Raw genomic sequence first — 25,600 nt, forward strand, 5'->3', positions numbered from 1 at the left:
AGCACTTCTGAAAGGTTGCTGACCCCCGCCCTATGGTATACAGGTATCTGCAATGTTTTCCAAGGTAGTCACTGCATCGTTTAGTATGTCCCAGACATTGGTGCAGTATCAGAACCCTGGTCTGTGCTTTGGGATACCTGGAGAATAAAAGTCACCACAGAAGAACTGTTACTGTTTTCCTTTCTAGTATTAATATTTTTAAGAGGACACACCTGGTGATCACAATCTAAAAAGCAATCCATACTGCTTCCATTGTTCTCCCCATTTTGTGGGACATGTGTTTATTCTGTGACCAATTCTACAAGAAGAAGGGGCTAAGAATTCCTTCTAGGGAGAAATCTGGCTTCTAGAGATCTAATGCTGAGTCGGTGGTTATTTTTTCACTCTTACAGTTCCCAGTCTCAAATTCAGAAAGACAGTGTCCTTTACCCAACTTTTTTCCCCATAAACAGGAATGGTCAGTTGCAAGTCATGTTCAAAAGAACAAGCAAAACCAGACGGAACACAAATGTTCACTTACACGATGAGGTCCCCAGTGAGTCTGACCAAGGAGAGGAGGGTACGCTTTAAGGAGGCTGCGAGGGGCAGAGTCTGGCTACAGAGTGTGCCCAGATGGGCAGCCTGAACAGCACTGATGTAGCTCTCTGCTGGGATTGTGTCATTCGCAAAGGCATTGCGCTAAAAAGAATCAGAACTCATGTTCAGTCAGGATGAATACATAGCACAGAAAGCACAATTGGTGCGTAAAAAATTAGCATATATGAATTAACTAAGTGTGTCATGCAGTCTTCTGGCTGAAGTTCACCTTCTGGGTTTTTAAAACCTCCACATTATTGCCATAATAGCTGCAGGGTGGTAGAACTGCAGTTTGCAGAAGTTGACAGTGCAGCCTATGGTCACCATCATCTTAATATGGATGTGTGACCCAGACAGACTTCACGCACCAACATGCAATCCTCCATATTGTACTAAGCAGCAGGGCTGTTCTGATGGCTAATGGAACTTGTTAATTTCCACTGGCCAAACCTCTACATTAAAAGAGAAGGATGCAGTAAATCTGCTCCCTTCGTAGGAAAATTTGCAGCTCTTGGTTGTACAAAATTTGGATACCTTTGCAATCGCAGATGACTCATGTCTAGCATAAGAAAGACTATTTCCCTACTGTCAGATGTTTAGCTGTTACAATTTAATGAAAGTTGAACAAAAAAAAATATAGTAGACAACTTTCTCACCAAGTTACATAGTTAGAGCTATTTCAGGGCCTTTACACAGGACTGGACTCACCCATGATCCAATGTTTGGAAATTCATTAGTATGAATGTTGTTCCAGGATTCACATAAAGCCTGCACTGCTGATGGCAAGTTCTGTACAAGCGTTGGGCCTGCAACCAAATGAGACAGTAAAAATAAGGAATTTCACAGGGGTTGACAGGGAAGCTGGAATGCAGTAAGGCCCTGTTTTAAAAAAAACAGAACATTTCCAACTGAATTAGGTAAGTTAACTTTGATGGGAAACTGGATAGCTAGGTTTGTCTGAACTGTAATTCTGGTGGTGAAGCCAGTTTAGCATTCTTCTTAAGTCATGTTGGTCTTCAGAAAATAAACCCGGCACTACCCTCCACAGCCTCGGGCAACTCAGTCATGCAACAGACAGTTCCTCCAGTGAAAAGTTGTTATTTCAACAGTATTAACTTGTCAAAATGCTTTAATCAAGTGGTTAACCAACAACAATCCCTCCTGTGAGGAATTCTGAAAGTTTCACTTGCTACACGGTATACCGCGTATCCCATAAGTGAACACATTCACGCAGTGAGAATCCAGGGAAATTCAAAGGACAGCTATGCCAGCAGACTGCCAACACAGCTGCAAAACCATTTTAATCTAGTTATTGTTTTCATGATATCCCCTTAGACTGCTGCACTACCACTGCTTCTGAATCCACAGGTGCAAGTACCTGACTGAACTACACAGAATGAATACCCCAGTCTGTGAGGTGATAGTTGGGGGGGCGGCAGGGGAGTGAACCTTTTGCCAGCACAGCTTTGAAGCTGAACCTTTACAATATTGTATCAAAAAAGTCTCCCCTAAACAAATCTCGGAACACGACTAAACTCCGCAAGAGCCTTACCCAGAGTATTTGATTTGCAGCGGCTAGATCCAATAGCCAGGACAGCAGCATATCCCCGAAGCTTCTCTTCAGAAGGTTTGTTCTCAGTGGACCCCTCTTCAGAGAGGCTCTGCAGTAAGTAAGATCTGTATTGGGGGTGGAAAGGACTCATTTCAGTGGGCAGCTCTGCATTTCAGAACTAACATGCCAATACGATGACAGATGGGAAGGCAAACGTCAAGAACCAACCCTCTGAATTGTTATCCCATAAATCCTACAATACCATTCCACGAGTTCTAGGCTTTTAAGCTCCTTTAAGTTACTTACCAATAGAAGTGGCCGCATGGGGAGAAAGGGGGGGCGGGGGGCTGCTTTACTTTCACTTTCTTCTGCACAGGAACCAAAGGCAGTTTAAAAGGCTTTGGACTCCCACTGAACAATTAAACCACCTCACTTCTAAGTCACCCTGACAGTCACAAGAATAACTCACTGAAATAGCCCTGTGCTGCTCTCTGTCTTTCAGAGAGAAAGCTGTTTTGCAGCTTGTAGGAAAGTCTTGAAAAATCAGATATTAGATTACTTGAAATAGAATAATAAAATCTATGGATTTTAGAAGTCTACTGATTTAACATGGTACGTTCTATGTGCTATAAAATAGAGCCATTATTCTGGACTATAAACAAGGACCACTACAGGGATGGGGAGCTAACACAAAATGAAGAGCCAAGTACAGAAAATAAAACAATATCCCTCTAGAGGAGTTAAGTCAGCAGCGTACCTGGTGAATGTAGCATAAGTGTCAATAAGCTGTAGCGTAGCAGGCAGCAGATTCTTGGTTATCTCAGATGATTTGTGTGGGTCGGTTTCTGCAGCTAGCTTGGAAAAATGCTCATCTAGAGAAACTTGGATCTTGGAAATTGCAGCATCAAGGGTATAAATGGACTGCAAGCTGGGAACCTCATGCAGCTGGAGAATTGTGGTACAGTCAATCCCACAGAAAGAGGAAATCTTAAAACAGAATGATAACATTTGTAACAGCAATGCGCCACACAAAGATCAGTGCTCCACACCTTCTTCTATGTATCCAGTATTCATACCAACCTACCTGCCTAGCAAAGTACTCCTCTGCTATTTCCACATCATATTTCACTGAGCTGCACTTGGTAGATGCCAATTCAATGAGAGAAGCAGCATGTTCAGCTTTCATGCCCTGTCTGATAAGGTGATCCTGTATGTGTTGCAAAGAAAGATTTAGCATCACATTTAAGGGAATATAGAAGGGCTGTGGAATTTACCAATTTATGAACCACTACCATGCTATGATACTTGTGGGTTTTTTTTAAAACCCCATTTTCTGTCACCATGCAAACATTGCAATTCCCATATGCAGTGAACCAGGCAGAGATTAAAATGAGCATTGTCCATCTTAGAAACACCCGCTAATGTTGTTTAATATGATCAAAAGAGCTATAAAAACAAGACTAACTGGTTTGATTCCCTCAGCTTCACTTGGAGATGAAAACTATTTTTGATACACCTAGCGCAGTTTATATTTCCCTCCTCTTCAAGCTCTGACACACACTGCTGCAATTTCATTTCTTACTCCTGACACAGATCAGTACAGCTCTGGAACTCGTGCTGTTGTGTTAAATACTAATAATCTGTCAAAAATCCTACATTGTAAATTCTAAAGAGAGGGCTGTACCTTGATCCAGCTGACATAGGAGCTGATACGTAAGCGGGAAGACCAGCGCAAAGTGTGCAGGATATCACATTCACTCATCTCTGGTGTGTTCATGGCCAGCTGATTCAAGTAGTTTTTGGATGGAGGCAAAATCCCCAATATCCGCCACAGTATCAAGAAATAGTATTGAAGTGCACAGGCCTCCTAAACAAAGACAGTGGAGGATACATCAGGAAGCAAACATTTACAATCAACCTGCTTCAGCTGTGATCCTGTCCAGGGCCCCTAAATGTGTCTGCATGTGGAGGCAGTGTCCCAGAGAGAAGAGTGAGTGGACTATATTTCTATTTCATGCTGGTTGTGTGGCACAACTTTTCTTATCTGACCTAATTCCCTGTCAAGGGGCATAAAATTCTCAGTCTCCCATTCAAGCCAGACCTTATCTGGATCATCATACCTCCCAAATGTAGGGAGGTATGATGATCCAGAAGCTCATTACATGTTTTAATACATAGTGCTGAGTTTCTTTTACCATTTACCACTAAACAAAACCAGGGAAGGACCAACTTTAAGAACCATTTCACAGCCAGCAGCTTGACTTTCTCAAATCTAGGACATTTTGCACAATTTATATTTTTCAGCTTTAGCGAAAACTGAAATATTCATCTAAAACATTACATTTCAAATGTCACCAACTAGCTTCCTGCTTTACCAACACAAACAAAAATCACTCAAGTTCTACCCCATTCTACTATGGCCACAATAAATCCAATGAATGCACTTCAGGCCAAAAGACGAAAGGTCAAAATTATTCCTTTAGGTAGCTGGAAAAGCTTGAAGCAGACACTAAATTATAAGCCAGACACAGGAGTGCATCTTGTTATTGACTGTCACAGGATGGGATGGTCCTTAAAGGGAGGTGGGCTTAACCCTACCTATAACTAATTAGCTGCCATCCAGGTGATGGGTTTGAGGTCAGGGATCAGATGATAGATAGCCTGCAGGTCACCTGGTCTTCAGATAAAAGGTCAGCAAGCAGCTCAGTTAAGGGAGTGAGACCTGCAGGGAATAGGAAGGCCACTGCAGGTGACCCAGAATCAGGAGAAAGGATCTGGAAGAGGAATCTTGACACAAATGAAGCAAGAGATCTGCCGCATAGGGAGGCGCAGAAGCTTTACAAGGAACAGACTATAAGACAGGTCAGGTGGCAGGACCTAATTAATCTGTTTTGGTTTGAATAAACTCCTCTATGGAGGAAGGGACTGAATTTCTGCCATCACTGGGACTACATTACTTGATGCACTGGCTGGTGAGGAGCTGGCTTACATTGAGAAAATATAAGACAACTGTTTACCAGGAAATGTAAAGCTCCAAAATCCAGTTTAGTAACTATTGCCCAGACACTGTATAAAATGCAGCAGCATGGAGCCAACTCTTTTCTCAGCAGGGAGAATGTTATAGCAACACACACATATGCCCTTACCAGTGCAGTGACGTTTTTGTTTTCCTTCCTCCTGAGGGTATCAAACTGGGATCCAGCTGCAAGTAGTGAGGTCAGGGCTGCATAAAGCTCATCGTACTTCATTGTCCTAGAGAACAGGACCTCACAAACCTATTGAAAAAGCCAAGTCAGAATTGTTTCCTCCTTGGTTGCACAGCTTCCCATTCACAGCCAGTTCAGATCTTCTCCAAAATATACTAAAAAACACCACACACACTCCGAGCAAAATAACCCCGGAGGACAGGTGTGTCAATTGCTGCTTTTCCCAGGCAGAGTCTTAAAGACACTTTAAATGTGTGTAAGAAAGGAACACATTTTGGATGTACAAACAGGAACCCTGGTGTACATGGTAAACTGCCCCATCCAACAATGTTATCTTCTCTTTTGAGCTCCAGAAATAAGAGCTCTAGTGAGCAAAGACAGCGGGTGTAAGAGAGCCAGAAAGAACATGGGGCAAACTGATGTGGAGACAACCCCACAGCCAGACACATTTCTATAAGAAGCACTGAGAGGTAACTTAAATATGAAGGAGCTCTTGGTATTTGGCATATCTGACAGAATCAAGCTACTACAGAGACAGAAAAGTTCTCAGCTCTTTCTATGCAGCACAAGTGGACTTTACATATCCCACTGGGCAAATCACTGCAAGACTATATGGGCTAGGTGAGCTGGGATTATTTCACCAAATATCTGCTTTCAAGTAAGGATTTGTACGCTGTTTAACTATAAAGTATCCAAGCCCTCCGTTTATTGTCTTATAGTAACATCTATTCAGCTAACACACACAGTTCTGTTTTAATGCAGTACTAAATGAAATCCCTGGGCAGCTTTTGTCTCATATCTCAGTTACAGTGCTGGTCATTTTCTATGCTGGTTTCCCTAATGTAATTCAGGTTCAGAGAAAGTCTTTAATGAAATTCCAGGTACCATGTTATCTAGGCGGTTCAGGTCATCTTCCGATGCTTCTGGTGACAGGATGCAGTAGAATCTGGGCTGTGGAACTGCATCTGGGACACAGATACCAAAGGTATAATTCAAAGTTAAATTTTAACAATTGAAGAGATTAACAATACTGCTGGCATATCATTGGTCATTTTTTTTCCTCAAAGGACAAGTCACTTAGAAAGTAAAAATCTGCTAAAAACAAGACTGTTACATATATAACCATAAAAGGGTGCACAGATTAAGTGATTGATGCATGTCTAGCGATTGAGTACTTTTTCCAGTTTTAAAATAAAGATTATAAAATTCCTAACTCTATATAGCACATGAGTAAGGCACGTTTTGTTCAATAAGCAATGTCTGGGCAATGCTAGAGATCTGCAGGTTTCCTCCATCTCCCCTTCTGTGTAAAATTACAAGTAACTTATTCATAACAAGCCTGGTATTTAGTCTAATGTGTCTTAAACCACACTCCAAAGTTGCTGAAAGGGACTTCTTTGACTTTGCTCTGCAGCACCACATGCTGGAGCACTCATTATGCAACTATAACCCCACGGCTAGGAGTAAAATTTTACTGAACAACTTCCCTTCTGACCTGATGAGCAGTGTTTGGTCCAGTTTTCTTCCACTTCTTTAAATCCATGATAGAGAGGGACAGAGATTCTTCTACTACTATCCTGGGATCCACTCACCCAGCCAAAGGGTTGGGTTAGCAGGTTATACTGTACCTATGTAAAAAACACGGCACACTGGTTACAAGAAAAATATACAACCCCCTCCACTAAAACAAACAAACTTTCCCAACTTGTGAGGAGTCAGAGATAGCACTGAGCACACAGCTGGAGACTGTTTCATACTTTTCAGCCAGTGAAGTAAGACTACTGTCAAGATACTAAGGAGACACTCCAGAGAATAGTCTGCAAAACATTGTTCCAGATTAATGAGGTGCCAGTGCCAAAGACTTAAACAAAGCAACAGAGATGAGCTAAACTCAAAGAACTTTCCTAAAGGGTATTTGACAATACACGCAACAGTAAAAAGGCACTTTTAGGTCTGTATTCTTATTAGAAAGAAAGCAGGTTTACTGCTCTGTGCTTTGCCTTACTAGTAACCGGTGCTGCCCAGCATGTATTCACTTATAACAGTAGTTATGCCTGAGTACAAAGCCACGTAACATACCACCCAAATCAGCTGCTGGAAATTAACGGCTCCAGTTGTGTCACTAACTGACTGTAACCTTGCATGCTGTTAGTGAAATCAGAACAAGGAGTTAGTTACTGGAAATGCCAAAAGGGAGACACATAGGAACAGGAATACAACAAGGAGACTACCTGGTTTAGGTCATTGCTGAGCGATTATTTGATTAAACATTGGAAACATGCATCCTCAATCCCTTACTTGCTCAAACAGGTATACAGGAACTTTGGAATACTGATGAAGCAGGTAGTCGAACACCAGTAGAAGGCGAGCCAGGATAAGGGGCACAGACCGCAACTGGGAGTCCATGTTCACAGTCAGTTCCAGGATGGTCTGGATACAAAGGGTCAAGATAGACCTCCGGCCTTTCTCTGAGAAGTTGTGGAAAATAAGCAATAGCAGCTGGAGGTGCTCAACATTCAGATCTTCTGTGTCATTAGGAAGAGTTCCCTGCAGAGCATTTTGTTTCAGTGTGCCCACAAATCTGCCAGCAACAGGAAAGAGGTTCGGTAAGAAATTTGTTCTTCTAAAGAGTGATCCATAGATCACACTATTGCAAGGAGACTTTCACTGAAGCAGGCTAGCTGATTAAGATGCACATTTTAATCATGATTTTCTTCTACTTGATCAAGCAATGCAACTAGATTCTTGTTTATGACCTCAGCCTTACTATGCAAATATTGCGATTTCACAAATTAACCATAACTTCACTGAAGGATGCATTAAAGTGAGACTGTGGAAGAGACTTTATGCCCTATATAAACAAACAGCAAAGAACTTTTGAAGATAAATATAACAAGCTAAAAAAAAGAAAGTTGTGCATGTGCCCCAGCAGGAAAGGCTGTAAGTCAGCCAAACCACAGACTATTGTACAGTTTCACATTTAAAAACAAGTACATAGGAGTCAAGGCTTGGCAGAAAGGAGCTCACACACCACAATGATGGGCATGGTATGAGGCACCAAAATAATGTGATTATTGCCTTTTCTTTTCAAAATCAGTGCTGCTGGAGCCATTCTACTCATCCAGATCTTGATACTTTGATAAAAGTGTTCCCATTCCCTATTTTCATCCAGGGGCTGAATCTCCCCCCTCTTCCAAGCTTCACATCCTTCCTCTCCAGGATTTTCCTTTTTTTTTTAGGACAAAATGTCTGGTCATTGGATTCATCTGTCCAGAAGAAAATACCATCTCCTAGAAAATTAGCAGTCATGGGAGAGAGCAGGTCACTTATTTTTAGTCATGATACATATAACATTTTCTTACCTCTCCCAAACTTTAAGGCATTCTGGGACGTCAGGGTCTCCCTGAGCACTGGCTTTGTGCTGCCAGATAAGAAGAAGCCGAGATAGCACAGATAGACTCTGAGGATGGATGTACAGAGGCCATGGTCCTTCAGAGAAAGGGGCTATTCCCAGCTGCTGTAGAAGAGTGTTCTGGCACAAGACAACAGATACACAGTTGAGAGGAAAGCCTTACACGTTGCTTTAAGTAACTACAAGACTTCAACAATCCAAAGGTGATAAAAAATGGTAGGGCTCTAAGTGGATATAAATAGGGTTAATGCAGTGGTACTTCACCTCTGAAAAGTTACATTATTTGGTACATGTACTAAGTAAAATATGGCATAGATACCAAGTGAAGTTATGCTGAGGGGCTTTTATTTTTTTAATTTTTGTAAAGCCTCCATCTACACCATAGGGGACTTTTGTTACATAAAAAAGACTAGGAAAAAATAGCATGAGTCCTGTTCACTTATGAGACCCAGTACTGGCAGAAGAGATGGTGCTTTGGCAGAATGGTGGACAGACTTGCAGAGTCTATAGTTACTCTGTCTGACAATCATGGATCCTATTTCCTTGTCAAAAGCTAAAACTCAGGTATCCTAAAGACTGGGGGGATGTGGGGAGGGGAAAAAAAAATCACCAAAGGAGAATGGACTGATACCTTTTCATTCTGCCCCAAAAACAGGAACATATGGACATGTGAAAGGAGAGATTTCACCTGAAACCACTGATCTGAAGCTCTTTAAACTCTAATTACACCTATTAAGTATGCTAAGCACCACTAGTTAACCTCTTATATTGGTAATACAGCCTCTGGAAGGCCCTCCATGCACTACCTCTTTATTTGCCAGAGTGTTTAAGTTCTATTTTTCACCCCACTCTCTAAAGTGCCATGTCGCCAGTAAATTCTAACCAGAACCGGAGAGGTGATCGCCACTTCAACACTCCACTCCTACTGAGTGCAGTTATGCTCACTCCCTGTTCACGTGTCAAAAATGTAGATTTAAAAAAAGGGCAACTACTTCCAAAAATTACTGTATTTAAACTATAGGGGAGAAATAGTCAACAAAAGGCATAGGGATTTGATATACTACTGAAACAGATTTACAAACCCTCTTCTTATAGCATTAAGCTTAGTCAGTACATGTCCTGACAAAGGAACCGAGAGTCTACAAGATTAGTATATGAAAGCAAAACAGATCAATCATAAAAAGCCAAGCAGGAAATTCCTACAATAAAACACACATTCAGAAACAATTCTTCAACACTAACAGCATCCTAGACATGGAGAATTATTCAGTTTTCCCTTTAAACATCTCTGGAATTAAGCAGACTAATTCAAAGCCCCTTACAAATGAGTCTTGAGGCACGCTGCTGCTCTCCAACTGTTTTCATTCTGGGCACTACTCTGTAGAAAAAGAATCGCTTCAAGAAGCATCTCCTCTGCCAGTCCCACAATATCCCACTGCCTGGTGTTCGAAAGGGGCTCTGCAGTCTGAAGCACTGATGTACTGACACAGAATGTATTGTCCATGTCAATTCAACACCAGACACAAATGCTTTAATTTTACATCCTAACCTGCAAGGTAGGGGACTGTAGGTCCGAGGTCACCAACGAATGGTTGAAGTGATACAATGCAGCAGCAAATTCCTCATCTGATGTGCCTGAAACACAAAAGAGAATAGGTCAGTTACTACTACAGCTCTACTTTGCGAATCATGATCCCAACACTGGACAAAGAAAACCCAAGTTAAGTAGAACCCCGGCATCCTAGACATTCCCAAGAGTACAGAAGCTCTACTCACTCACCCTTCAGCCCATCTTTGTCCACTTCCTTGATGATGCTAGCCAGCGTGGCCATGTGCTGCTCTGAAAGAGACACACTCAGGTAGTTGCGAATGAAGTTGTTCCTGGAGTTCAGCATGGAGGAAGTAATGAAGTTCAGAATATTGGAAGCCAGGCTTAAAAACTAGAAGGAAGAAACAGATATGCATTTATCTTAGAAACACCAAAATCCAATGAGGATCAAAGAAACACTAAACAAAAGACTCATTGCTAGATAATTCACCACCCAGCTACACTCTTCCACCATTACAAGCCAATAATTAAGAGTTCAGATTTACTTCTCTCTTCTCATTACAATTGGATTGCTTTACAGTTGCTCTGCTTGTCTGTCATTACATAGTTTCTAGTCTTCAAGACAAGCCCACTGGGATGAGTGGTTCTCTCATTCAGCTGGTATCATTTCATAAAGCTGCCTAAAGAGCTTGCAAATCCATTATCTTTCTCAACAGCAGCATTAATTTTCACCATTACCCAAAGGAATTGTTTGTCTGACAAAGTGCTGTTAACATTTCCATTTATAAGTTTGCCCTCACATTCCCTCACCCCCTCCAAACTAAATCGATGATATCTTAATTACTCTCTCCTTGGACAATAGCAATTATTAATATGTATCTCCAGATAGAGTAATGCAAACAGCTCCTTCTGAAGCCAAGATCTTTAGCAATCAGACTCACGGCCATTTACCCTCTACCTCCGCTTGCCAGTGACTTTCAGTCAGCAATATCATAAAATGCCTGGATTTAAACTGCTAAGTGCCAGACTAACAAGTCTCTTTAGCCACTGTTCAGTGCTACATCTCACTAATTACATAATTAATCACGGAGATCATAGCATACCAATTCTGGGTCCTTGCGGCTGGCCAGGATGTTCCCATTCTCCCTAGTAGTCTGTTTGTTGGGGCTTTTCACTCTAGGGGAGCTCTCCAGGGGAGGTGGGGGAGGTGGCGGCGGGGGGGCCACTTTCTCTTTACTTGGAGAAATCGTTTCTTCAAACCATTGCCCAAGGATGGGTTCGCTGTCATCATCTAATAACGAGTACATGGAAAAAAATGATACACATGCAAAATGACATCGCTTCTACAAGCTAGTTCACTAAGGGCAATATCAGCAGCCCTACAACTTCCCCACCCCTTTCAGTCACGAGGCCGGTGAGCTCTATCCTCATTCAGCAGGGACTCACTTACGAGGGGGCAGAATTCTCCGTCTTCCTCAAAGTCCCATTTGGGGCAGATACTGCCAACCCAGTAATGCAGAGGGGGGCTGACTTCAGTACCTACAAAGCATAGCTGGTATTTCTTTTTTCCCACTGATCCTAACAAATGAATTTAATTCTTAAGCAACACAGTGTAATCCAGTCCTGGGAGATAAAAGGTTCGTGCACGGGTTTCCAGGATGTTGAAAAATAAAAAGCATACGATCTAGCGTTAAGATGCTGCTGAAAACTATTACCCTGACTACTGTCCTCTTCTGTGCTGCTGAAGTCATCCTCATAGTAGGTATTAGAATCAGTAGAGGCACTCGCGTCACTGCTCACGGAACCCTTTCTCTGACGTTGCAAGATGCAAGCCTTAAAAGAACAGCAGAACAAGTTAAAAAACAAGATCAAAACTTGAAAGTACAATAGATAAGAACAGACTTGCTTTCAAATCCTCGGCATTTATTTTTTCATTCCCTTCTACTATAGTTCTGCTCAAATTGCTTACTGGTATTTCTAACAAGACTTTCTTCTAAGTCACATCTATCATTTTCTGGGGTGGCTAACGCAGCGCCCACACAAAGACTCCAAGGTACATTTCACACATCAGTCTAAACATGAAGACTCCCCTTCTGTACACAGGACCCTTATTTTCTCTCCCGGGAGAGAATGGTCATGAATAAATATTTAATTCACTGGGACCACCTGAGAAGAGAGTCTGTCATAGTCACATCCTCTCCTATTCTATAAAATGGGAGACATCCAATTCCTTGTTGATTACTTATAAATGTCGCAAGTTAACACAGTTCTAAATTCTTCTACTTAGCATGTTAGTTGATGCCTGCAAAAGGAACTTTCCACGCAGCTCTCGCTGTTTAACTGAGAGAAGTTCCACAACAGAACTATTCAAGTGCCACCTCCTACCTTTCTATAAGAAGTGGAGAGCAAAGTCAGCAGCAGATTAGTGAGTGGTACGGAATCAATCAGACGTTGAATCCTCTGAATTGATGTGCTCTGAGCCATGACGTTCAGCACTGCTGGAGGACCATCAGTCTCCCATCCCTAGGGGACAGCATCAAAGGACGGTTCAAAGCACGTTCCAAAGAAGATGACTATTTAAGAAAATCAGTGTGCCACCTTCTCACCTTGTGTAGTGCCTCCACCTGCAGATCTTGAAAGAGGGATGTTAAGAGTTTGATGGCATGATTTGCTAACACCACTGACAGAACACCAAACCCCTGATGTCTGCAGAAAAAGAAAAGGTCTTAATATTAATATTTTCATCACTACTCTAATGCTATTGACTTGTCTTCTTTGGCAGTTCCTATACAATTATCAACTCAGTCCCTCCTTTTACATCACTTTGTCACCTCTGAGGTCTTTAAACCAGACAGTATCATATATTCTGAATGGTAAGAGTATCAACAACATTTCCGGATGCTTATATCCATTACATTTACGTCTCATTTGCGATACCAGCCAGACCAAGTGTATACAATTTAAATTTGTACAATAAAGGGAATAGGATACTTACTTTTAGCATTTAGTTCAAGTGAAAACAATAATTAACTTGAAAATATTCTTCTATTTGAGGGCAAGGCTTACGCATTCCTACCACCCCACAACAGCATCTGCTACTGTAGAGTCATGAATTGATTGGAGGAGAGGAGGCTCACTAAAGGGTGTCAAACCCTACTAGACAGAAATCTAGGCTCTGCTCACCCCATGGTACACAATGCCTCATCCAGTCCAACACAAGATATATATTCCCTCCCCCCGAAAGAACCTGGCGCTAAGCCTAAAGTGGAATCTTCATACTCTTTTACAGATTTTAAAAAAAAAAACAACAACATGCCTCTTACTAAGCACTATCTAAAAAAGAGGCACCATATAATTTGTGAAAAATTAACAGACCAATTTCTCAGTCATCTCACTCAGTTTAAACTGAAAGGGAAAAAAAATGGAGAAATATGAATGGGTTGATTATGAAGGTGGGGTGGGTGGGGACAGAAAGTCTCTTCAAGATGACAACCAGACTCAGAGGTTAACAGCCACAGTGTAACAGAACAATATCATAGTGATGTGCTTAAACTGATTAACTTAGTGGAGGTATTCACGTACCCCTTCCCAGGTCCCAGCTTGGGAGACCCAACTCCCTCTTTGGTACGAGCAATAATGTCTCTGACTCGAAGAGCAGCCAGTGGGTCTTTCTCCTTTCCCTTATCGGCCAGGGCAATGGGGTTGAGGTTCAAGATGAGGAAGAGGCTGTTGAGCAGACACCAGGCTCCAAGCAGCTGGAAATTCTGATAATGCTAAGCATTCGAACAGTGGAAAAAAAACAGACACAACAAAAGTAAATCCAACTGACCAAATGCACCACCACAAAGAAAAAGGTTCCCGATGGGATGTGATTATTACCTCTCCCCCTGCACGGCGCGAGTTGCTGATGGCTTGACCAATCATTTCATATATTTCAAGCTGTAAGTAAAACCAAAAATCCTTGTAATCTTGCAGTGTTCTATTAGACAAGTCACTAAACCATTCCACGGACTACTCAAACACCCTTCTCTGAAGCTTGCTTGGTTCCACTCCACAGTAAACCTCCCCACTGCAAACTCTCAGATATTACTAGCTTATATTGGTATCAATCTTTCTTCAGGTGTCAGCAAGTCCAGTGCCAGGGACCAAGAGAAGCTCAATTAAAATTGGTAGGCACTTCCATGTGTAAGACCTAAATGGAATTTCCCCTGGTTCTTTGCATCATTGACAAAAATAAAATGAAAACAAGACAACTGCTCTCCCTTAAGCAGTTGCATTCCACACCATCAACTTACACATTTCTGTACAATGGTGGCAGCATCATTTTCGTAATCATCTTCTTTAGAGCTTGTGGATCCAGTTCGTACCTGCTGGGTGCTGCCCACATGCAGGATTGCCATGCATGTTGCCACACTCACACCTGATGAAAGAAGAGGGCAAAGGACCACATTACAGTTAAGAGCTGATCTTGGAAATCTATATTCCTGTTCACTTTGCACTGCTGACTACAGTGTGAAACCACACATGGAGTTGACTAGGCCAGGAATATTCACCATTCCAGTAGGAAGAAGAGAGGATATTTTCAGTTACCCTAAAACAACAAGTTACATACAACCTAATACTCAGGAGGGAATCTGATATAGCAGAAATTATTAACAGAGAAAACTTTACACACTGATTACACATTTTCATAATTCTGGGGTGCTTACACACACTTGGGAGACAGGGCTGAATTCTGGGAATAACTAGCAAATCTAAAGGATAAACTCTGGGAAACATTCGAAGTCCTGAGTAACAAAGTAAAGCAGAAAAGGTAAAAGATGACAACTAAGGAAGTGTTTCATTACTGAATTTGTGCATTCCAAGGTCAGGTTTGCAAGGACTGCCAACACTAACCAATGCCCCCTCAGTCAAAGCAACTCTGCATTAGCGCTGTCCATGGACATTCTGGTGACATTACAACAATTTCCTGCTTAACGTGAACACAATACGGCCAAGTCAGTCTTCAGATTTACAAGAAGGAAAGGGCACACTTGCTTCCTAGTGCTAGCGGCTGGGAGTACTGCATTGCAGAGGCAAACCCCGGGGAATTCAGCATGCCTCTTGCTTCATCCAATCAAGGTCAGCCTTCACAGTGTCCTGTTCAGTCCTCCCTCAGCACGACGGGAGGAGGTCATTGTTTGGGTCTCAAAGGTGCAGGTTACAAAGCAGGGGAAATGCAGAGCTACTTAGGGCTCTGGGGAGAGAGAAAAGACTTTTGATCTCTAGAAACATGATGCTACCAAAGGACATTAACTCACCTGCATAAAGGCAGCTGAGGGCAAGAACAGTCACATCCTGCAGCCGTGTGGGTGTCAGGGGCTCCAACACAGGGAGAGACAAAGTATCCAATGCCATGGTCACATCTATCACTAGCGAATGAAACCTATAACAATCATTGAAATGAATTAAGAAAAGGACAGTACACTCTGGAGAGGACTTTCTGGTATCAAATGTCTAACAGAACAGAGACAGTGGCCAATAATGAATCCCTTGTACACTCACACTCTCGCATATAGCACACCCAATATTAACGAAGGAAGAAAAATTGAAATTGCTTACCCATTGCGAACTGCGGTGGCATCTGCTACTGTGGCCGGCATAATGAAAAACGAGTTGGCCGACACTGCATCCTGAAATCGATTTATGTATCGCAAGAAGTAAGGTAGATTCAGACACACTCGCAGCAACTTTTCAGAGCCACCTATCAGACATAAATCAGAGAAAAATGGGACATTGTTTTATCTTTGTTGTTCCACTGAGTGGCTTTAAAACTAGAAATAAGGTGACAGAGTGGATGAATCACTGGCTTAAATCAGTGGGGATAAAATTTTCCCTGTATTTCACCTGTGGCATTATCTTTAAAATGAATGCAGTTGCAATTTGTTGTGAGGAAATATAGGGGGATGGCACCACATATTAGGTAATTGGGATAGAGAGACAATTTAAAATCTCGTTTAAATACACCACAGGATAGCAGCCAAAAAAGTAACAGAAAATGTTTGTGTGGCTACATGGAAGGTCTCATATTCATCTTGTGTGGCACATTAGACCTAACTTATGCAGCAGCGACTCCCAACTCCATCACTCATGCCCAGTCAGTATGCGATCCCTTGTCATTTTACACTGCCTTTTCCTATGTATCATTGTTATTTGCACGTAAGTGAAATTATCTTCATCTTGTTCCTAACAAACAAGTATCCACATCACAGCCGCCATCTTTATTGGCAATCTCAATACAAAGCACTCATGGAGATGAACTCAACCTCCGCCCATAGGGCTAGTTCCTTCAGGTTAGGAATGACAGGGTGTGATACAGGCCAGGCTTGCACTATCGTTACCTAGGTTGCATCTCTGCAGTACAGGACTTCAGGCTCCAGGGATTACATTCTGGGACCTTCCAAGAACACTTCTTTTTTTTTAAATTAAAAACTCATTCTTACCAAGCTCTTGCAGGCTGGCTACATTCTGAGCAATGAATATACTTTTGGTCTTCGCCGCAGAGGCTTGATCTGTAGATGTCTGATTATCACTTTCTCCTTCCACCTAATAAACAAGCAGACATTAAATACAGTGGTGGTTCTCAACCAGGGGTTCAGGGCCCCCTGGGGGGCCATGAGCAGGTTTCAAGGGGTCCGCCAAGCAGGGCCAGTATTAGACACACTGGGGCTCAGGGCAGAAAGCCAAAGCCCCAGCACATGGGGTTGAAGTCCAGGGCCCCGAGCCCCAGCAGATGGGCCTGAAGCCTGAGCAATGTAGCTTTGTGGCATGGGTCCCCAGGCAATTGCCATGACTACTACCCCCTAATACCAGCCCTGGTTTTTATATGCAGAAAACCAGTTGTGGCACAGTTGGGCCACGGAGAACTCCTGAAATACAGGACAACCAGCATCTGAAAATGGAGTATTAATGCAGATATTTTTATGGGAGCGAGACTGATCTACAACACAACTCAACAAGGAGCCACACCTACAAAGATGTTAGCTTTCCATACTGTGATAAATCAACCACCAAAAAATTTACCATACTTTCCTGCACCTCATTGCCACTCACCCACATGCAAATAAGATTTAACCAGTGCAGAAGAGCTGCATCCGAGTATATATATTAAAAGGTCCCTGTCCTATAGCCGTCTGCCCATCCTTATGCTCACACAATAGTATTAGGAACGTGGCACTTCTGTTCTAAGGCTGTTTGTTCACCTGGGTGTCTGGAACAAGAGATGGCGATGCTGTCACTCTAGGGTTAAAAACTGATGTTAGTTGGTTCAGGAAATTCATCTGCACCTCTTTCTGTCGCAGTTCAGGGTTCACTGGAGAGGCCAACTCTTTCTGATCCTCCACTGCAGGGGCAGAAGAAGAGGGTCATTCCACATGTCAAGGGTAGGAAGAGTGCAGTGCTTTGTATACCTAAGGAAAGTACTGCATTGAAACAACAAGAATGTGCTAAGATTACATTGAAGCACTTACCATCAGAGAGGGTTTTGATGGTCTGAGGCAGCTTGGCTGATTTCATCATTGCTGTGAAAGTAATAATTTCAGTTCTGTCCAGGCGGCTGCAGCCAGTGCAGAGCCCCTTTATCAGCAGAATCAGGTGTTTCTACAAAAACAAGGACACCAAATCAAATCCAAATGTTTTTGTTCCCTATTTTTCCCTTAACACTGATTCCCTCTGGGGCACCTGACATTGGCCTCTGTCAGAAGACAGCATATTGGGGTAGATGGACTTTTGGTCTGACCCAATATGGCCTTTCTTATGTTCTCCTCAAAGGCCAAGGCTGATCTCTCATCTAGGGGCATGAAAGGGAATAAACAGCAGATCAGACAGCATCCGGGACTTTAATCCTCTCCTTGCTACAGAACATCACTTGGAGAAGCACTCTTTCCGAGAGTGCACTCAGGCTCAGAAGAAGTAAGTGATCACACTGTATCTGAGCCTCAGAAGCCAATTTACCTTTAGGGTTTTAATTGATTGTAAAAGCAGCAAAGAATCCTGTGGCACCTTATAGACTAACAGACGTTTTGGAGCATGAGCTTTCGTGGGTGAATACTCATGCTCCAAAACGTCTGTTAGTCTATAAGGTGCCACAGGATTCTTTGCTGCTTTTACAGATCCAGACTAACACAGCTACCCCTCTGATACTTAATTGATTGTGAAACTCAGCAACCTGTTTTCTTTTTGTGAAAGACAAAAACTCTCCCTAGAGAGGAACACATGACCAGAGAAAAGTTTGTTTCTTACACAAGAAGAACAAATGAGTTGGCAACGCAGAAGCATCTCTCAAGATCACACTATTAAAGCAAAGCAAAGAAAAAAGAAAGTCAGAATGGATGTTCAGAGTTCTATTTAATCACAAATCTGGAGGCAACGGCTCATCTTAATGCCTGCACACAGGAATTCTGGAAAATGAAGGCATTATCAAGGAAGATCCAATAGGTTACGAGTACCATGTGTGGCAGGCAGGCAAAGGAAGGCGGATTAGGTCACTTTCCATCCCTGCAGAAGCGTTTCCTGTCTCTCTCCTTTTTCCTGCTCCCCCACAACCCTTACCCAACTGAGGATGCGGCAACAAGATGGTGTTACAAGTGTTACCCTTCTAGGGCACTAAATCTTAACTATTTTTAGAATAACTTTGCATCTTGCAACAGCTCCCAGAATTACACTGGAGCAGACACTAAGAAGGAAGAAGCCATGTACCCTTTCTCTGATACAGTTCTGCTTCCAGTCTCAAAATCCACCCTTTGACTCACCTGTGAAACAGCACATGCCTCATCTGGGTTTTCAAGTCGCAGTAGTGAGAATTCAATCAGAACTTTACAAGCAGCTGCCACGGACTGCAGCTGGTTCCTGGGGACTACAAAAGTAAAAGGCTTGTATCACTTAACCCCACCTTCTGAGAGTTACATCACCGCAATACATTCTTAACGCTACTGAAGAAAACAGTACGCAGGAGGGAGAAGAGAGGGTCTGATCCCAATACTCTTATAAATAGCACCTCACTCCACAATGAGTCCCAGTAACTTCAACAGGCCCCTTGCACAGTAACATACTGTACTGAGAGAAGATGAAGTTTCGTCTATTTCTTTATTAGACAACAACATACAAGGAACATCGGTAAAGCAAGAATAATTATCTATACTGGTGTAAGGGCCACCGCAGACACAAGGGATACTATAATAGTACACCTCTACCTTGATATAACGCTGTCCTCGAGCGCCAAAAAATCTTACCGCGTTATAAGTGAAACCGCATTATATCGAACTCGATTTGATCTACCGGAGCGCGCAGCTCCATCCCCCTCCCCCCCCAGAGCGCTGCTTTATGATGTTATATCTGAATTCATGTTATATCGGGTGGCATTATAACAGAATAGAGGTGTATTTGATATTTTGCACTGACATTAAAAGGCTTCAATAAATAATGAGAAAGGTCATAAAGCAAAGAGTTCAACATTAGTTTTGTATTAGATTTCATTTAAAATGCCTAGATCCTTAGGTCTGTGCTTCCCCCACACTCGTGAACAGGCTGCCGGAACAACAGCTGGCAAGTGCCAGACACACAAACTCTTCATTAACATCCGATTAAGACAATAAACTTGAAGCAAGTACCAAAAAATTACATCCCAGTCACTAGACAAGAAATAGGACAGGCTGAACACTTACTTAGGCCACACACTGTAGTGATGTAATGAGTGGAGAGCGCAACAAAGGAAGAGTAGAAGGGCTCATATTGTTTGTCATGGTGCAGGATTTCAGATTCACTGCAATAAGAAAACATAGCAGGAAAGTAAGTCAGATGTATAAAATAATAGTGAATGTTTGAGTGCTTTGAAAATGTGATGTATTAATTAATACATGGAAGGCAAAAGGATTTAAATTCCAAATATATATTCAAAATAAAATATGTGGAATAAAACTATTTTTCTCTGAGCAATGCAGCATCTCTGCTGTTCCCAAGGAGCTCTCTGACATCACCCATATGGACTTCTGCATAAACAGTGAAGAGGAAAATACCAAGGTCAAAATCAACTGTGGATCTGAGAAGAGAATTCTGATGCGCCTCAACATTAGCATGGATAGGCCCCCTTGGAATGAGAAGGTAGCTGTGTCTTAAGAGCTAATTCAATCCTCAGTTTTTCCTGTGATTGACAGAGTGGTGCCTATTGTGGTAACACTGTGTGATGTGGATATCTGTCCACTAGCTAATCAATCACATCACACAAGCCATCAGATGGTAGTAATTGTCATTCAGTACCGACTAGATCTGAACTAGTAATTTAGGCTGAAAGACTTGCCTATTGGTCACAGAAAAATGTGGTGATGTGGTTTGACGGCCTGCAGAAGACACTTTGCATTAACAAATGAGATACTTCAGTTCAAACCCTGGAATCTACCTAAATTCAGCAGAGGCAGGGGAAGCAGCCAGAACAGTTTCTAGTGACCTGTTGATGATAATACTGAGTCTGCAGAAGAGGCAGAATTGAACCTAGGTCACCTGAGTCGCAGTCCAGTGTCTTAACCACAAGACTATCCTTCCTCTCAGTACATTGTTTTTCTTCAATCTCTGTGCCTGCCTGCAGCCTGACTGCGTGATTGACTTTATCCTGTCCAGTTACCACTGCTTTGGAAGCAGAGAAAGATTCAAGAGCAGTTAGAGTGCCCCAGCGCTCAGCTAACATTTTCATGACAGTGTCTGTGGACCCCTGTTGGGTTCCATGACGGTGTTCAGTGGCAGACCATGCAACAATAAGAAACTGACAAAGAATGATTTCCCTAATCCCCTGATCAGATATGTAATAAATCAAATAGAGACAGTGAGGGAAACATTGGAATAAGGTCTGAGCAGAGTAAAAACTCTCACCCTATTACAATAAATTTATGGAAAACAAGTGGAAGATACCTTTGCAGTTTCCTGACTCTAATCTCATTGGATGATCTGCCTCTCCCAATAGTCAGCTGGAGAATCCTTATTTTAGTTTTCTGCATCCCTAGAGTTTAGGTATTTGAAACAGAAAGTCTCCCCACTTCCAAAGTGAATCTATAAGTACTCCTATAGCTTCGTCTTAAATCCCTGGAAACATGAGAGGAAGTTTAATACTCTTTCATCCTGTCTACATGCCTGGTTATACACTCCAGTGATTTCCACAGCACCACATTTATTATTTATCAGTACACTGCAGCTATTTATTTTTAGGAAGTTCTTAATGTCAGACAGCCACTTAGGAACAAACACTCTGCCACATTAGATCGAAACAATGAACCCTCAGGTTTGGTATCCTGTCTCCAGCAGGCAAAATACATCACGCCCTTATGTTACCTGCACACTGGTATAATCTTAAATATCCAGGAGAATACAAGGAACAATTCCCTGCTGACCTGTGCAGTGATCAGTTAATGACCAGTCTTTACCCCTTTTCTATTTTCCAGTCACATTTTGCCATCTTATTGTGAAACTTATCAGAAATAGAGTAAAAACTGTGCTACATTCCCTCTGAGGGATGAAGACAGCAGGTCTGTAGCTCAGAATTCAAAACTATTTTCTTTAACTTTTACATAGGCAAGAGCAGCCAATAAGATTCTAGGGGCTTCATTTGATGATATTCAGTTACCAAAAAACAAAACAAAAAAACCCACTGATTTGCTAAGGTTCACCCCTTCCTACCTCTTGCCAGTATTTTACTTAGTTTTTAATAATTTGGAAGTTTTCAGTACAATTTGTTCCTGTAATTTAGGAATCAGACTGCTTCACCATAAATCCAAAGAATCTAGAGGCTTGAAAATAGACCTCTGCAACGTTCATATTCTCACATTTCCAATTCACTAGTAGGTTTTGCTCCTCCACCTCTTTGTGCACAACCGTAAATTAGCAGCAACATCCATACGTGATGTATTTTAAAGAGAACAGGCAAGAACAATCAGGGGATCCAACAATTTGGCAGCTACTCTCAGCTATTACTACTCTATTGCGTAAGGCAAATTGTGTGATATATTAATCCCCCCAGAGTTACCTGAGGCAAAAGGTAGAGGAACTAGAATGCAGAGAAATGAAATGCAACACATTTTGATTTGAAGATGAGAGATCTGGTTTTTTATTATGAAAAGAGCAGTCACACAGTCAACAAGTAATTGATATCATCAGGACTGTTTTTGTAAATAATGAAGCACAGCAAAAATATTCATCTGTGTAACTTATGTTGGGGCACAAAAGTTTGTTAAATAATATTAAGATTTCATCATGCTGAAGAATGTTTATTTCACACACAACCAAAACCCTCTGAGAGAAACACATATATAAACACAGATTGTAATCTTGGTTTATATTCCAGGAGCACTCAGAGACTCTAATCATGAGCAGGGCCCCATTGTGCTGTTTGGATTCGAGTCAGTGTCTGTTGACTTTAGTGGTTCAGGATCAGGTCCTTTACGTACAATAGTTATCACTAAGGCCTCCCTCTTGAAGAGGAACAGACTGACTCAAAAAAAAGTTGTCTTAACATGTGAACATCCCCCCCAAGTCTGTCCCATTTGACCCAAAGAAACTCTTTTTTGTATACACACTGGATTCCAAGTTGATGGTGCAATTTCACATAATTAATTTCATAATTCAAAGTTAATTTTACAATATTTAAGCAAGAGGGCCCAAACTTACTAGCTGCCAAACATGTCATTATGAAAACTCCTCCATTAAATTGTTAATGCCTAAACTAAGAACCAAAAGCAGCAGTTCTCAGAAAAATAGATCATGTCATATTTTTAAAAGCTATTTCAGAGTATTTAAATACATGCACTCTTTATTTGTTCGGACTGCATCACATTATGCTTATCATGATGACAACTGTGCACCTCAGGGATGTCATGAATTACACCCGCTGATATGCCCATTACAAAATTCAACAGTATCTTTTTGAAAATAACTTCTACCATGTCTAAAAGTTGAGCCTGGTTTAAAATATAATCATATGCATTATCTTTTGTTTTCTTCCTCAGTTAAGGATCCTCAAATCCATAGGGTTATGCAGCACCACAGTGAGGCCACAGTCTGAAACAGGAGGTCCAATCTTACAAAACACAGAGTGCCCTCAACTCCCATAAGCTTCAGTGGGTCTGGAGGGCCCTCAACACATCAGATGAGGCCCTCCAAGAACAGTTCTCACAATAATGATGATGTGAATCCATAAATCAGGCCAATACTTTCATTATTTTAGAAAGGACATGAAGGATCAAAGACAGCCATCGATACAACGATCAACATTTTTGAAATGTATTTTATTAAGGCAGTGATCAATTTGCCTACTCGACAGCTGAGATCCACAAGAGAAAGGCCATGCCAGGGAAGCCTTCAAAAGCAGGATTTGCAGGAAGGTTCCTGAATTGCATAAACACATATGCAGGTTTCTAGGTGAACCATCATATACATACGTGAAAAACCTTCTTGCTCTAGGTGTCTACTGTTTGGGGCATTTTGTCTGATTTGGCAAAACAATGTTGTATTGTAACTGTTTTTCTAATGTGTCAAGTTTGGGATTGTTTTTTTGTTGGTTTGTTTTTTGCTTCCAAACAGGAAATTGTGAGTTATATTTATCTGTAACTGAAAATAATGTGGTGGTATTCATACTTAAAGTTTATGCTATATAAGAACTATTTAATAAACCATCAGTCATGCATTAATAACTTTAGAAAATACTCCCAATGGCAAATACACTATGCACTCAAAATGACACCCCTCCAGCTTCTGGGAAAGACAGACCAGATCAGAAAGAATCTTGCCTTTGAGTAAAACTTCCACCCTCTGTATTTCTTAAAAATAGTTTCAGTTACAGAACCTAAATCCAAACCCATTTCATCTAAATGAGATGAAGATCTAGTATGTCATCGTCCAAGGACCTCAATAGTTTGCATTATGCAGCATATAAAATCATAACACATTTTTAACCAGAGAAATATGAAGACAGAACAACAGTCTAAAAATATATAAACTGCCAAGAATAAGGTAGAGCTCATCTTTTTTATAAGACACCAAACAGCTACAGAAAATGGAGAAAAGGAATATGAACCCTATCCCCACTTGTGAGCTCCCAAGGGCAACAATCTGAGGAGCCCAGACTCTCAGAAGTTGGGAAGAGGCAGGATGCCAGTGATCCTACCAGGGTGTTGTCCCCTGGACACTGCTTGAGGTTCCATTTTCCATAGTAGCCTCGGGCTAGCGGCTGCTGGATGCATTTAAGCCCCACCCCATCCCTGTCAGGAATCGGGGAAGTGCTGACTGACACCTTCCCCGTGCCCATTCCCGGTGGGAGCGCCCGCCCGTCTAGCCCTCCCCAGGTCTCCCAGAGGATCCATCGCTGTCACCTGCCCGCAGCAGCAGGACACCGAGCCTGGTCAGTTTCAGGCTGGGGCCGCTCGAGAAGCGCTGAGCAGCAGCCGAGGCCCTGGAGCGCTGCCTGGCTGCAGGCTCGGGCTCTGCTCAGAGCAGGTAAGCAGCGCTAGAGGGGCTCGGCCTGAGCCGTCCCCCATCCGGCGGGGGCACGGGAAGAAAGGGGAGGGCACTGCCCTGGGGCGGGGGAGGGGCAGCACCAGGCAGGGCCGGGGCGGGAGGGACAGGCGCGGTGCTGGGGGCCCTCTCCGACCCCGCCCTCAGAGACGAGAGAAGCGGACCGACACCCCCGCTGCCCCGGCCCCACCTCTCGATGACCGAGGCCAGCAGCTGCGGCAGCTCCCTCATCTCGAAGGCCGAGTAGGAGGCGGAGAGCAGCGGCCGCACCGCCACCTCCCAACCCGGCTCCCCCGGGGTCTCCGCTCCGCCACCCGACGCCGCCATCTTGTTACCGCCTCCTCGGTTGGGTGAGGCGGGGGGGAAGGGAAGAGAGACAGGAAACGCTTCAGCAGGGACGGGAAGTGACCTAATCCCCCCTCCCTTGTCTGCGCGCGACGCACGCTACTCCGGCTCAGCTGTATGACGTGTACAGACGCTACGGCTTGCCGCGCGAGGCGCGTGCGCAGATGAGTCAGCAACATTTGGGCACGTTTTCGTCCCCGCAAGCTGCGCATGTGCAGCAGGTGCATTCGCGCTCCCACGCTCAGCTGTGCGGGTGACAAGGGCGGGGAGGAGGCGGCAGCAGCAGCCCGTAAACGGGTCAGGGTGGCCGTGGCAGGAGAAGCCAGCAGACAGTGCTGGGCTCTCACTCCGCTCCCAGAGCTTGGTACTGAGGCCAGGAATCCAGTCTCCCCTGGTCAGTGCCCCATACTGTCCTGGCACTGGCTGTCAGC

The 25,600-nt window shown here is 42.8% G+C and overlaps 1 protein-coding gene across 5 annotated transcripts in view; it reads right to left on the reverse strand.

The window, feature by feature from the left end:
* Positions 1-25,188, reverse strand: part of UBR4 (ubiquitin protein ligase E3 component n-recognin 4) — a 112,714-nt gene extending 87,526 nt beyond the window's left edge. For all 5 annotated transcript variants that reach the window (XM_030537597.1, XM_030537595.1, XM_030537598.1 and 2 more), the window contains exons 1-28: positions 25,015-25,188; positions 19,997-20,094; positions 19,085-19,188; positions 17,804-17,933; positions 17,537-17,676; positions 16,778-16,880; positions 15,897-16,038; positions 15,596-15,720; positions 14,591-14,715; positions 14,175-14,234; positions 13,878-14,068; positions 12,902-13,001; positions 12,681-12,818; positions 12,011-12,128; positions 11,399-11,586; positions 10,527-10,686; positions 10,296-10,381; positions 8,697-8,866; positions 7,633-7,915; positions 6,830-6,962; positions 6,220-6,299; positions 5,275-5,403; positions 3,813-3,995; positions 3,213-3,335; positions 2,886-3,115; positions 2,129-2,253; positions 1,285-1,382; positions 521-678 (exon numbers count right to left, since the gene is read on the reverse strand). In XM_030537597.1, the coding sequence (XP_030393457.1) occupies positions 521-678; positions 1,285-1,382; positions 2,129-2,253; positions 2,886-3,115; positions 3,213-3,335; positions 3,813-3,995; positions 5,275-5,403; positions 6,220-6,299; positions 6,830-6,962; positions 7,633-7,915; positions 8,697-8,866; positions 10,296-10,381; positions 10,527-10,686; positions 11,399-11,586; positions 12,011-12,128; positions 12,681-12,818; positions 12,902-13,001; positions 13,878-14,068; positions 14,175-14,234; positions 14,591-14,715; positions 15,596-15,720; positions 15,897-16,038; positions 16,778-16,880; positions 17,537-17,676; positions 17,804-17,933; positions 19,085-19,188; positions 19,997-20,094; positions 25,015-25,151 (3,857 nt within the window). In that variant the 5' untranslated portion in view covers positions 25,152-25,188. The remainder of the gene's footprint in view (positions 1-520; positions 679-1,284; positions 1,383-2,128; positions 2,254-2,885; positions 3,116-3,212; positions 3,336-3,812; positions 3,996-5,274; positions 5,404-6,219; positions 6,300-6,829; positions 6,963-7,632; positions 7,916-8,696; positions 8,867-10,295; positions 10,382-10,526; positions 10,687-11,398; positions 11,587-12,010; positions 12,129-12,680; positions 12,819-12,901; positions 13,002-13,877; positions 14,069-14,174; positions 14,235-14,590; positions 14,716-15,595; positions 15,721-15,896; positions 16,039-16,777; positions 16,881-17,536; positions 17,677-17,803; positions 17,934-19,084; positions 19,189-19,996; positions 20,095-25,014) is intronic.
* Positions 25,189-25,600: the final 412 nt, after the last annotated feature.

This window comes from Gopherus evgoodei, chromosome 18 (genome assembly GCF_007399415.2).
Source record: "Gopherus evgoodei ecotype Sinaloan lineage chromosome 18, rGopEvg1_v1.p, whole genome shotgun sequence".
NCBI classification, from domain to species: Eukaryota; Metazoa; Chordata; order Testudines; family Testudinidae; genus Gopherus; species Gopherus evgoodei.